The 14,210-nt window shown below is 40.6% G+C and overlaps 2 protein-coding genes across 2 annotated transcripts; one reads left to right on the top strand and one right to left on the bottom strand.

Annotated features, from left to right (window-relative positions):
- The first annotated feature begins 266 nt into the window (after nt 1-266).
- LOC127450337 (zinc fingers and homeoboxes protein 1-like) lies at nt 267-10,117 on the top strand. Its single transcript, XM_051714385.1, has 2 exons — nt 267-1,028; nt 8,068-10,117. Exons 1-2 carry the CDS (start codon nt 675-677, stop codon nt 9,931-9,933), a joined length of 2,220 nt encoding a protein of 739 aa, XP_051570345.1. The 5' UTR covers nt 267-674; the 3' UTR covers nt 9,934-10,117.
- Nucleotides 10,118-10,255: 138 nt separating this feature from the next.
- Nucleotides 10,256-14,197, bottom strand: LOC127450377 (cell death activator CIDE-B-like). The gene is made up of 5 exons (XM_051714466.1): nt 14,051-14,197; nt 13,469-13,583; nt 12,065-12,214; nt 11,495-11,691; nt 10,256-11,322 (listed from the first exon to the last, which is right to left on the bottom strand). Exons 1-5 carry the CDS (start codon nt 14,077-14,079, stop codon nt 11,172-11,174), a joined length of 642 nt encoding a protein of 213 aa, XP_051570426.1. The 5' UTR covers nt 14,080-14,197; the 3' UTR covers nt 10,256-11,171.
- Nucleotides 14,198-14,210: the final 13 nt, after the last annotated feature.

A 14,210-nucleotide genomic window follows, 5' to 3' on the forward strand; every position in this document is an offset into this window, starting at 1 on the left:
ATGTAGGCCTTTAGCTTTTTACCATGCCAAAAAAGCTTAAATTTTAATGTGAGAGAGATTTTCAAATTTTTCAAGAGCGCTAATACGCTGCCGCAAGGGAGCTTTTATTTTCGCGATGGGAGAAAGGTGCCTCAGGTTGTTCCTGTCAGGATACTAAGCCTTTCAGGCTCCACATTGTTAGGATTAGGGTGGGGGCGGGTTAGGGCACCTTTGTACAATAGGCTTTTATTTTGAAGCAACTCTAGCTTCACATTCCAAGGATGCGACAAACCAAACCTGTGTCAGCGTTCAACTGTGCGACCCAAAGGCGAATGCGTTTACTAGGGAAATGCGTTTTGAAGTGCCGTATTTCTCAAGTAACCACCTTTCTTGAGGAAAACTAAACCGGGTTGCTTCTGAGCTGGCTATTTGACTTTGTATCATTTGTGTGAAGTCTGTGTAACACCAAAAGCTCTTGTGTTAGCTCGCTTGCTAGTCAGCCTTTGTTCCATTTCCAGACCAGTGTGGCCATCATTTAAGATTCAGCCTTCAACTCCTGAATGCCAGCTCCGTATATAATTATTATCTCAAATGAAACTCATTAGATTTTTGGCGCCGCTGTACATGGACTTTGTTTTGGGGGAAATCTAGCTTGCGTATGAATTGCGTCTTGGCTCGGTCGTGCACAGGTTGCCATGGAGCAATGCGCGGCTCCGCAGCTCGAGGGCTCAAGCACACGGGCTTCACCTCCAGACCCAGTGACGTGTCCTGAGAGCCCAGTGAAAAACACTGGACAGGACGCCGGGGAGACTGCCAAGGATGCTTACGACTGTCGGATTTGTGGTTATAAAGCGCTAGGCGTTAAATGCCTCAGTCAACATCTGCACGCCGCTCATCCAGTGACCAACCTTTCTGACTTGAACTCGGCGAGGAGTGAGGAAGATGAAACACAAGAGGAGGAGTGTGAGAAAGGTGTGGATGATGGGGAGACACCTTGCTTAAATGGTGAAATAAACTCACCGCAGGAAAAGAGCTCTATCAAGGATAAAGTAAGTAAACTTTTGTGTGCATATCATTATTGTGTTTGTTCATGAGTGTGTGTTAGAAGCGTGAACCACTAGTTAATTCTGTTCAATTAATAAGGTTTTCCCTATAGATTTGTGTTGTACAACGACGTTTTAGTCCCACGTTAAAATAATAATAAAAATCGAATATTTCGAGAATAAAGCAGTGTTTTGAGAAAAATCTCACAAAAGGCTATTTACGAAAATAAACGAAGTTTTATGAATAAATTCGTTAGTTTGCGAGATTAACCAAAGTCTTTCTAGCAAGTCAGTCCACTGTCGGCCATCTTTGGAATGCTCTCGGGAGGCTATTTCCAGTCATGACAGTGCAGCTCCTATCTACTTGAATGGGAGAACACCGAAATCTCAAGAACTGCTTGGCGAGTTTACGTTTAAACGACATTTCAAATCAGCAGTAAAATCTGACATTACGCGTATCATAAATTTTGCTCCTTTACCTCATATTACGCGAAAAAACGCAATTTCCCGGCTTGTATAGCTAATGCACATGAGCGTTCTCGAGATGATTGACATGTGATGTCTGTATCTAAAAGGTGATTGGCTCTTTTAACTGTAAGGCGGGACTTCCTTTTTACATCCGTTGACCGTTGGGCGCTCAGAGCTTCTTGGTTGGGCGTTCCAATTTCACCCATTCATATTAATACAAGTGGCCCATCTCTGTTAAATATTTAACCCTTGTTGATTAACCCTTATGCAATGGGAATTATCCAAGCACTCTTACATATTCTGGTCTTTAGAGACCCGGCACCTATGTCTATCACAAATGGATCAACAAAATGCCCAGATAGTGTACATTTAAAAATATATATATTTGAGGCAATTAGAAAATATTAAAATAAAATATTTTTTGTTTTATTTTTCATATATCAAAGAGATGATGCAACAAATCTAGAGCAGGATTCTTTACTTTCACAATGAAATTTCATGAGACGCAACTGGCTGTCAAACACATACTGAGCAACACAACATATGATACACAAGTATTTTATCAGGCACGTATTGAGTCTAAATAGAGGCATAACTTTTATCATTTCAGTTGTACACCCAAATGACAATAGTTAAATCATACTGTGTATGTATTGTACTTGCTATAGTTTACTTCCATGTTGTTTCTTCATCAAATAGAAGTCAGAAATCAGAAACAACAGTGTCAACATGATAGTAAGTATAGTATGTGTACAAGCATATGGGATACTGATAATTCACAATTGTTGCACAGAAATTCAACAAGATATAGTAGTTGTTTGTATGAATATAGTACTAATCAATGTTGGGTAAATTACTTAATAGTAATCCACTACAAATTACTAATTATTTCCTCTAAAAATTTTAACAGATTACTTTACTAATTTCTTGATTGATAATCACATTTCTAATTACTTTTCAAGCTACATTCTAAAACACTTTTCTGCTTAACAAATTCAAAATTATGTATATATTTCTTTCTTGTTCATTGTTACACACATTTTTCCCTCACAATGATTAATTACATGTCCATAATTCATGTATTCTACATAAATAATATATTAGAAATAAGTATAACCCTATAATGAACATTAAAGTAATTAAACTGAAAGTCAGTAACTGTAATCTACTTACAAGAATTTAAAATGTAATGCATTACACTACTTTTTTGTATTAAAAGTAATTCAATTACAGTAACTAATTACTTTGTAAGTGGATAATACCCAACACTGGTACTAATTTTTTTAGTCTTGTTAATAAATAAATAATAATTAATCTTGTCATAAATAAATAGAAATCCTGTGATAGTAAACTTGTATAGATATGAAATAATCATAAAAATATTATATGGAAGTGTACAAAAAATACATTATTACATACCTAGGATGTCTAATGACCATATACACTTATATATATAAAATTATTATTATATTTATTTATTTTTTGTTACACTATTTATAAGAGAAAGGTTGAGAAATACTAAATAGTTTTTGAGAAAATAAAGTTGTTGCATTTTAAGAAAAATCTTATAATAGGGCCTGAACATTTAGAGAATTCGTAATATTGTGGGACTAAAAGAAGCATTATTTTGGAAATAAAGTCAAAATTATGAGAAAGTCATAGCATTTTGGGATTAAGGTTGTAATATTATGAAAATAAAAGGAAACCTGTTTGAAATTAGTTTTGCTATTCTGTTTGATGACTCTAGTTATGCAAATTACACTCTTCGCTTTTATGTATTTAACCAGAAATAGTCTGTTGAACTGTCTTGAAACTGTTGGAATTTTCCAAGCTGCTTAAAGTCACAGTTAACTTAGTGTATGTAAACTTCTGACCCAGTGGAATTGTGATATTGTAAATTAAAAGTGAAACAATCTGTCTGTAAACAATTGTTGGACAAATTACTTGTCATGCACAAAGTAGATGTCCTAAACGCAGTGGCGGATTTAGGCATGGGCGACATGGGCAGTTACCCAGGGTGGCATCTTGCGGGGGGGGGCTGCAGCATCTTGCGGTGGGGCGGCACGAGGCACCCACACAGACCAAGGTGTTTTTACCATGTAAAGCACCTTGAAAAGCTACTTTTAAAGGTGCTATATAAAATAAAGTTTATTATTATTATTATTATAGTCTTGTAAGCTAGTTTACATGGCTGGGCTCAACGCTAAGAATATTTTCAACTGGCCGAGTCAGGCCAGTGCTTCACTTCTTTACTTGCCCTGCTCACCGGCCCCAACAAAAAAATGATAAATAGCTGTTTTTACCATCATGGCTTTAAAAAAATGTCTGAAGCTAAATCTATTTTATATCTTGTATATTTCGTTTTTAAGACATATTATTCCCCCAAAATTGTATCATGTTTACAATTTGCAAGATATGATTTATGCCTTATGTAACCCCATATAAGCATTTTACAGTTATTCATTCATTAATTCATCACATTAACCTCAGCCATCTTGCCATTTACACATGCATTTTTATTCACATGATAATTTCTCATCTGATACCATTGTGAGAGAGATTCGGGCCAGTTGCTAAAACTGTCACTTGCCCGATCGTGCCAGTGCTGCATTTATAACGTTAGTGCAAGCAGACAAGTGTGTGAGCACAAAAATTACATGGAGTGGACAAAGTCTTCTGACCGAGAACTCAATGAGATGAGCGAGCGCGATTATATTTAGCTCGCAAAGAAGGGCAAGCGCATAATGTATTGGACGCGTGTGCGCACAAAAAAGTGCAGACACTGAGCACGTTCTCCTAGAACTGTCCTTGCTCTTTTCCGAGTGTTTTAGCAGAAGCAATTACTAATGTGTAGAACATAGCAGGGAAAAAAAACCCACTTCATGAATTTTGGAGTGAGATTGCACATCTCGCGCAACATTAAGTATCCCTGGACATTCCGTGTTCACAGTGCATGAAATTCCCAAATATTTTCATTTTAACATGTTGGTGAAAATAAGTAATCCACTCATAGGAACAAAAGAAGTCAATAGTTCCCTATCGATTCAGTTCACTGGACATTGCATTTGAACGCTATGGGGAAAATCCCTTTTCCACGACCTAGCTGAAGCCCTTGTATCATAACGCCAGTCTTGTGATTGGCAATGATGTTTGAGCTCCACCCTTTAGGCGCACATTTGCCCTATATAAACAGGTGCTCAAACATAATGTCTTTAGAATTTCTTCCTTTAAGACCGACATCGTCTCATCTTGACTACGACGGATCATCTCATCTTGATCAGCCCGCACTTTTTTGTCGTCAGACACCCTTCAGCAGACAGAATTCCCTGCAGACCCATCATGATGTACTTTGCCTGAGTCCAGCACCTGCAGCAAAGGTTCATCTGCCCCCTCTAGTGTTCTGTCGAAGAAGTCTCTCCACCTCGCCGCCGGATCGGGTTCTTCGCTCAGCGAGACATCTACCCGCTTCCCGCAGCATCCAGGCAGGAGTTGTATCCTTTCAATACATAAAATATAATTCCGTCCAAGTGACGTAAAACACACACAAAAGAGCCGCTTGTGTACGTGTCTTTTTAAAGATGTATCGCAAGTGTTCCTGTGAGTGACACATCACTCCGTCAGAACAACATGAGAGCTGCGTTCGCTGTCTGGGCCACACCCACAATGAAGCAGCTCTCATTGGGACAGACTGCCCTCACTGTGTGGACATGAGTTTCAAGATGCTCCGCTCTAGGATTGCCCTCATTCTGAGGGACAATTCCACCTCCCGTGCCCTCTCGACCACTTCCTCTGTGTTAAGTCTCGAGGGACCATACGAGGAAGCACGGCGGGGCCACAAGGTAGAGATGGAAGAACCTGAGGAGGATCTCGTACCAGCACAAGCCCCATGAGCCCCTTGATCTTCCCATGCAGCGTCTTTGCCAGTGCAATACACGTGACGACCTCCGGCCCTCTATGAATGAGCACAGTGTTGTTGTATTCGGTGGGTCTGATGATGATAATGATACCGTGTCCCTTGCAGCATCGGAGAATGGTACATGGAGGATGTTGCAGCCCTTCCCCCAGCGAGGGTGAGGAGCGCTCACTGTCCATTAATATGAGTTACTCCACGTCATTGTTCGGGCAGTCGAGAAGCTCAGCCTTGAGTGGTTGCCTCCTGTCGAGCTGGAAAATTCTCGTCTGATGCAAATAGTGCTGTCAGTCCCCAGCGGGAAGAATCCCCCTGGAAGTATAGCGTTTATAGGAATCTAGAGCTCCTACCTATGTTTCCTTCACCACTATTCTCACCATTAGTTTTTATTGCAACGCTTCCTTGCATTGCTTGAATAGCACACATAACTTGTTGCGGCTGCTCGATGTGCGCTGAAGGCTGAAAAAGCTCTTTCTTCCTCTCCAACCAAACTTGTCTGATAAGTGGCAGCTATCTGTGCCCATTATCCGCGCGTTTCGTGATCTTGTGGCTCGCTTCCGGGCATCTCAGAGAAAAATCAACCCACACTCCACACAAAATGCTCCGTCTTATAAACGGCAGCTCCCGTTACCGAGCATTTCTCAGTGTTTTAAAAAAATTGTAGTGTGCAGTTATAGATTCCGGTTTGCGACGCGGATGCCTTGCTTCAACAGCATTCTATCCTCCACGTTGCAGTGCAGGACATGCCCATTCTGTGCTCTAAGGTATTAAATATCCTTGTGAGAGACGCAATAGGGGTCTTTCCCCGCACGGTGCACAGAGAGAATGTCACAGCCGTTATTTTCTCATCAAAACGCAGAAAGATGGTGGCCTCCGGCCTATCTGCATAATGATCACATACAAACAATTCTCTCTCTTATGTTTGCATGCTCATAAACCATTCCTTAATGTACTTATTAACTTGTAATCACAATTAGTGTCAAATATAAAGCACCCACTATCCTGTTACGTGAATGCGTGACGGGCACTCACGGGCATGTCAGATTGGGTGCTAAAAATTATTGAATTATCTGTTTGACCCAATTTGCACGTAGACTGCCTCACTGCAACAGCGTTTTGTCCTCGATGGTTCTGTCATGGGACGTTCCAGTATTACGTGCAGAAATTCACAATCTCGCAAAAGATGCGATAGAGATTGTTCTGAGCTGCTACTCCCGCAAAGGGATTTACAGCTGCTACCATTTCTTTCTGAATATAGGTGGCGGGCTTCGGGAGATTTTAGATCTGAGACACTTGAACAGCGTGCTTGCAAAATGCCCATTCAAATGTTAACTCAGAAACAGATCTTATCGCACATCTGCCCACAGGACTGGTTTGCGTCAATAGATCTAAAGGACACATACTTTCATATCCGAACTGTACCGCATCACATGCTGTTCTTGAGATTCGCGTTCGAAGGGATAACACATCAATTCAAAGTCCTTCCCTTCGTGCTGTCTCTGGCCCCGCGTTCACGAAATGTATCAATGCGGCGCTCGCCCCTTTGAAGATGAATGGCGTGCGCATTCTGAATTACCTCTGATTGGCTGTTACTGGCCCGATCAGAGGCTCTGCTATGCGAGCACAGGGACTTGATACTTCACCATTTGAACAGCCTGGGTCTCAATGTCAACTGGGTGAACAGCACACTTTCTCCCAGCTAACAAATCTCCTTTTTTGGGGTTCACCTCGACTACATGAGCATGTGTGTGAACCTCATGAGCGAGCGCGTCTAGACCATTCACCAGGGTCTGTTTTGGTTCAAACTGGGGAAAGCATTTCCACTGAAGTCTTTTCAGAAAATGCTTGGTTTTATGGTGGCAGCATCTGCTGTCGTACCATTAGGTCTTTTACACATGAGAGTGCTGACTCAAACACAATGTACTGAGTCGTTGAGTGCATTACCGCAGAGACCTAGCGCATGTGGAGGCTCACGCTATTCTCCACGGCATCCACGCACAACTCAACTCATCCGCGCCCCACTGAGAGGGAGAACCACGTTATAGCGACCACAAGGAGGTTAACCCAACGTGACCCTACCAACCGGGCCATTTGGTTGCTTAGGAAGCCTGACTGGAGTCAACGTGTGCTCTCTTTAAAGACTGCACTGCTGTTGGCTCTGGCCTAGGTAAAACGGGTTGGTGATATACAGGTGTTGTCGGTTGACCGTTCATGTCTGGAATTCAGTCCGGGGCTTTCAAAAGCCACCATCATACCCAAAGAAGGCTATGTGCCTATGGTGCTTTCCACACAATTCAGAGCTTAGTGCACCTACAAGCTTTCTTTTCTCCACCGTCTAATTCGGATGAGGAGCAGTTAGCGCATTTATTATGCCCCGTGCAGGCATTGCAAACGTATGTGGAGCACACTCGCCAGTTTAGACAGTCAGATCAGCCCTTCGTTTGTTATGGAGGATGCACAAAATGCATGTCCGTCTCCAAACAAAGGCTTTTTCACTGGATCGTTGATGCGATCGCCTTCGCTTACTAAATCTTTGATCCTGGTTTTGAAAACATTACAAAGGGCTCAAAAGTTGACAGAATGAGTAAATGGGTGACTGAAAACCCATCCTTTGCTGATATTGTTCTATGATGATATTAATTATATATATTTTTTTTATCCCTTCAGCCAATAATCCAAGACGAATCCAAATCTACTTCACTTCAGAACCCTGAAGATTTAAATGAGACCTCATCCTCCATGGATGCCCAAGAACAGGATGAGACTATGGAAGTCTCACCTGCTCCCAAAACCACTGAGAGCTTTTCCCAAGTTTTACCTCAGGAGAAGTCTCCTTGCTCTTCAGTGTCTAAGCAGGCTTGCCAAAAGAGGCAAAAAGCTGCCGCCTCTGGCACATCAACCCACAACAAAACTAACCTGGTCTGTCTCCCATTGGTTTCAGATGGATTAAAACTTATTTGGGTGCGCTCTGAGCAGATCCATGAGCTGGATGCCGTGTCGGAACTTGTGGAAGCATTTAACGAATTCCCATACCCTACGCTGCAGGAGGCAAGCGCTCTAGCTCGAAGGTGTGCATTGCCGCCAGAGCAGGTTAAAGCATGGTTCATGATGCAACGGGTACGCTACGGAATCAGCTGGGGTGACGATGACATCCAGGAAACACGACGTAAGCTGTGGTGCATTCAGAAGAGAACGGTAGCGGAGGAATGTGACGAAGTAAACGATGAGGAGGATGAGCTGCAGGATTATTTAGAAAATGAGAGGAGTTTAGATGGACTGCTGCAGGCAAATAAACAGTCACCTGCTGCAGAGGCCCATATATATCAGAGAGATCACACGCGCAAATCCAGCCACACTGTTCCTCAGCACAGCACCAATGACCAACACCACTTTGATGTTAGTCAGTACAATAAAACTCCCCAGTCCAACAATGGTGTTCAGCAATTGCTCAGTTCTAATGTTGTGTACAATAACGGTGTTCAACTCTCATCCCAAGTTCCTCAAGTTATAACTCAGTTCCAGAGTGAAAGTAGAAACTTAACCCCTCATAATACTGGAGTCCAGCTCATTGATGCCTATGGACAATCACAGTACATGATTATTAATGACCAACACACCGCAACTTCATACCATTCAGGACCACCCCAACTCCCAGAGCTTTCAAATTCTTTACAAAGCCTTCCGGGTAAGAAATCTAAAGCTCAGCTGATGGCCTTGCGCCGCAGTTTTGTTCGGAAGTCATGGCCCACTGATGCCGAAGTTGAACGCCTTCAGAGAGTGACCGGACTGAATCGGCGTGAAATTCGGAAATGGTTTGCCGACAGCCGCTATCAGCTTCGCAGGAATGGCCGGGCTTGGATAGCCAAGCTTGCAAAGCGCAATCGGTCTTTGCAACAAACTCAACAGAACTCTCAGAGCGAGCAAGAGAATGATGTTCTACCTGAAAGCACTGAGGCGGGGTTTGAGGTTGATGTGGGTGAGGATGAAGAGGGAGCAGACAACCAATCAGTTGAGACCAGAGAAGTAGTAAGTGATGAAGGTGAGTTTGATGATAGCAATACTTCTATTCAACAAAACTCTGCAGACCGCTCCCCCTCTCCTTCTGCTCCTCCATCATTCACACATGGCCGGGTAGAATCCAGTGTGAGACTTCGTAAGAAGACAAGAGAACAGTTGGAAATTTTGAGACAAAGCTTCCTTCGCTGCCAGTGGCCAACGAGTAATGACTACATGATTCTCCAGCAGAAGACAGGCCTTACGCGGACAGAGATTATCCAGTGGTACGGAGACACCCGATACCATATCAAACACAATCAGATGCGCTGGATGACTTCACAGGAGAGACAACGCATCATAGAAGTCATAACCCAACAGCAGAAAAGGGGCGGGAAGTATTCACGGGCCAGAGTCTTAATGGAGGGCATGGGCTCTGGGTTGAGTTTGGGGAATCCTCCTTTAATGAATGGAGTTGGAGGGGGTGAAGCAGCAACATGGAATGACCTCTTTAGGGGAAGTACCCCAGTTCTACCCTAGGGTGAATTGACCTGAGAAGCAAAGTCCATTTGCGAACGCATTTGAAGCTGTGCAGATAGGTGGAAACTAAATTCCACATCACTGCCAAAGATGTTACACAAAAAGTTAAATTTTTTTTTTTTTCCCCTTCCTTAACCTGTCTGGATGTCTCCATCCCAAAATTAATGCTATGATCCAGGAGGGCCTTGTACTGTAGAAACTCTTTCACAACATTGTTATGCAATAAGAATCTCCAAACTTAAGTATCTTACTTGAATCAAAATATTTAGTATTAAAATATGTACCTTAAAGTAATCAAACAAAATTGTGTGCGGCAACGCACTGATTTACTGTAAAATGTATTTTATTTTGTAGCTTGTTTTATCAGAGTTATATTCATCGTGGTCCTCAGTGTGACTCAACAGAGTGAGTGCATGTGTGTTGCCATTTTAATGTTTAGGTTGCACTTCGAGCTTGGATATGTAGATGTTTGCTTTTACAAAGGTCAGTTGTTTGTAAGGTTATAAGCATAACTGCAATCTTTTAAATCCACAGTGCTCTACACAGCTTTGTTTCTAAAATAACTCTTTAATGGAAATCATGTTCTAACATAAAAATACTAATTTATGTGCTTGATTTTATTCCAGTCATAATACTCAATCTTTTTTTTTCTTTCTTTTTTTTTTTTTATTAAAATCGTGTAGTATCAAATAAGTTTATTAGTCTATGCATTGAGTGAGCTAAATAGAGAGACTGTCCTTTTTGTGCTAAAGCTTTTTGTACCAATTTGGTTTTACTTAATAAATTGATCTTAAAAAAATATTTATATGCAATTTAAAGTGTTTGTTCTATAACGTTTCACAATTATGAACATGTATTTATCTATTTACATTACCATACAGTAGTAAATAACATATGTAAACATATAGAATGCTAAAGGTGAAATTAACACTTAGTCAAATACACAGAATCAGTTTGTGGTAACTGTTGGAGTCCTGAACAAAACCCTTATAATTTACAGTAGTTATAATTGTAAGTGTATTGTCACTTAGGGCTTTCTTGAATGGCTACAGTTGTTTTAGAAATATAAGCATTTTCCTAGAGCAAATGGCAATTCGCCACAGACTAAGAGACTACAAATGGAACACCACAAGTATAAATCTGTCTTGGAAACATCCCAAAAGTCTCCGATCAACATCTCTCCCTCAGTTACAATCGATGTGATCTCAAATTCATGTCCTTTGAAATGACATCTCAGGTTATTTCAAGTATGCAGTGTGACTGATAGGTTTTCCATGCTGAGCTTCAAGAAAATCTGCCCCCTGGACAATACGACAAATCACATTAGCAGATGCAATCAACATGTGTCCAGCAGCTTGGAGGAGAGTGGACATGACCCTGAGGGCCTCCCTGAGAGAGTTGGGATAAGAAAAGAAAGCCAGGGTGTGAGTAAATAAAAATTGGTTACTTTGTACAAATAAATTGAATAATAAACCACTGTTTTATGTACTACAATGATGACAAATTAAGATACTTGAGTTTCCATTTGTAAGGCAGTACAACTTTTACTATGCCTGCTTACCTCAGGACTTTCTTGGGTCCGAGACATTGAAAATCAGCGCTGACAGAGTAGAGCCCTTGGAATGTGGCTTTCAAATTCAGTGAGCCGAATACATCTTTGGGGCTGTTCCGGTAAAGATCAAAAGTGACCTGAGCAATGTCTCTTCCTGTTCTTGGCTTGTGGTCACCTGGTTTATTATGACCACTCCTTTGATTTAACTAGGAGGGATAGAAGTGGTAAGTGAAAATATTTGGTACTGAACAATACCTAAATCTTTAAGGAAGTCACTAAACAAAATGTCATTTACACAAAATGATTTCACATGGTTTAAATACATAATATTGTGCAGTATATACAATCCAGATAAATAATATATGTGTATATAATGCTAAAGACTTTCATCGCAGCATGGGGAAAAAACACTAAGCAAAGCACACATTATACTTGATGTCAAATACATAAACAATAATGGTTGCTTCATGTTGTAATACTGGGGAAACTCCCATCATTCTGCTAATTAAGTCACTTAGATGAGAGGAGAAACAGCTTGAAATCACAAACAAATTCTGCCTGGTATAAATGCACACACACATGATGAGGTCTCCAGTTCTCTCCAGGTTTCAGCCCCATGAAAACCGTGTTGTCTAGCAGGGCCATTAGAAACTCATCTGAGTCTACCTCTGTCCCATCCTCCTCACACACCAAAGTCAGCACAGTAGATATCAAGAGAGCTTGGGCTGCCTGAAGTACAAACAACACCATGTCACAAGTTTATGCCAGAACATTTGCAGTTAGAAAACGTCGCAATGTTTATCATGAATAAATATCCATGTTTTGCACATGTCTGTGAAGTTTCTTATTAAGATGTCTAGTGCATTTTATTCTATCTCAACTGTACAGAAGCCATGTGAACTCCTTCAGGCAGGATTAAAGGGATGGTTCACCCAAAAATCAAAATGCTGAACACAAACAAAGATTGTTAGAAGAATATTTCAGTTCTGTAGGTCCTCACAATGCAAGTGAATGGGTTCCAAAATTTTTAAACTCCAGAAAGCACATTAAGGCATCATAAAAGTAATCCATATGACTCCAGTGGTTAATTTCATATCTTCAGAAGTGATATGATAGTTGTGGGTGAGAAACCTCAATATTTAAGTCCTTCTTTACTATAAATTCTCCACCCTGACCAGTAGGTGGTGATATGCATGAAGAATACAAATCACCAAAAACTAAAGGAGAAGAATGTGAAAGTGGAGATTTATAGTAAAAAAAAAAAGGACTTAAATATTTATCTCTTTTTCATATCACTTCTGAATACATTGGTTTAACAACTGGAGTCTTTTGGATTACTTTTATGCTGCCTTTGCGCTTCTGGAGCTTCAAAGTTTTGGTACCCATTCACTTGCATTGTGAGGACCAACAGGGCATATTAGTTTGTGTTCTGCAGAAGAAAGTCATACACATCTGGGATGGCATGAGGGTGAGTAAATGATGAGAGAATTTTCATTTTTGCGATAACTATCACTTTCACCAATGTATTTATTTCTGAAGGACAAGGATCATACATTCAAAGACAGTGATGAAAAGATATTGGACAAGTCAGCTAGATGGTTTGAGAGAGGAGTGAGAGAGGCCATATTAAGTGACACCTGCGACACTATTTGTCAGCTGCCTACAAAGCTATCCTTTCATCAGTACTGTGATCATGAGCACCAGAGCAGAGACTCCCAAAGAAATGTGTCATATGACGTAATGTTTTATGCTCTGCCTTTTAATAATTGATGAAGCTATTTGGTTGAGTAGCAAAACTGTCGTGGCTACAGAGATACTTCTGGATGAATAAAAATAAACTTTTCTAGACATTATACTATGGAATTTCATACGTTTTTTTTTTTTTTTCCCCTCTTGATTAATCCTAATGGATTAACCCCTCAAACCCTGTATACCAGCCTCCCAAAATTGGTTTAATTTTCCTGTTATCTTGAATTTTCTTGCCTTCTCTTTAAGCTCCTCTATTGTTCCTGCAGTGACTCCTTTTTTGACCTCTCTGTTCCAGGAGCACACTCTGAATGGACGTTGAGGGGGTGACCACACCCGCCAAGACACTGACCTGAGAAGAGTGGGAATGAGAGGGTGGCAAAATGTCAGTAACAGATAGGGAGAAAAAGTTAAGAAAAAGAGAAAAGAAAAAGACAAATGCTTGAAAAGATGGATGCTGTTGTTAGGAGTGAGTGTAGAAGATATACTTGATAATCAAATCAATGACTACTCTAAAAGTGGGGCACAGCACACGACAAAGAGCTGAAATTATCACACACTCTTATCTGAAGAGCTGTCGATGGAGTGCATTTCACAAGTGCATTGTGAAAGACTAACAGTTAAAGTCCATGTTTTAAGACTTGGGACAAACATTTAGAAAACCACTAAAACTAAATAATGAAATATCTCAAAGGAAAAAAATGTGTTTGTTTACCAACAACTTTAGTCAAATTGATATATTGAGCTGGTTCTTAGTCAAAGCAAACTTTATACAGATATTGTAAAATAAACAGTACTGAATGATTTCAGTAAACTTACTTTAACAAAGAGGATGTTGTTTCCATCATGGTATGCTATGTAATCTAGGTCTTCTGTCTCTGTTTCAGTTGTTTACAGTCCCTTCTGTATCAGAATGACTGTCTGGAGTAAACTGAATGGCAGCTGTTGTAGGATATTATTATCTAAAAATCTGGCCAGG

The sequence above is a fragment of the Myxocyprinus asiaticus genome, chromosome 2 (genome assembly GCF_019703515.2).
Source record: "Myxocyprinus asiaticus isolate MX2 ecotype Aquarium Trade chromosome 2, UBuf_Myxa_2, whole genome shotgun sequence".
Lineage (NCBI taxonomy): Eukaryota > Metazoa > Chordata > Actinopteri > Cypriniformes > Catostomidae > Myxocyprinus > Myxocyprinus asiaticus.

Bases quoted from the DNA above. Each gene is read 5' to 3' on its own strand.
- LOC127450337 (XM_051714385.1), top strand. From the start codon at position 675: ATGGAGCAATGCGCGGCTCCGCAGCTCGAGGGCTCAAGCACACGGGCT. The intron at 1,029-8,067 runs GTAAGTAAACTT...TTATCCCTTCAG, and splicing joins AGAGCTCTATCAAGGATAAA to CCAATAATCCAAGACGAATC.
- LOC127450377 (XM_051714466.1), bottom strand. From the start codon at position 14,079: ATGATGGAAACAACATCCTCTTTGTTAAA. The intron at 11,692-12,064 runs GTGTGTGTGCAT...TATCCCTCCTAG, and splicing joins AGAACTGGAGACCTCATCAT to TTAAATCAAAGGAGTGGTCA. The intron at 11,323-11,494 runs GTAAGCAGGCAT...CAACTCTCTCAG, and splicing joins GGACCCAAGAAAGTCCTGAG to GGAGGCCCTCAGGGTCATGT.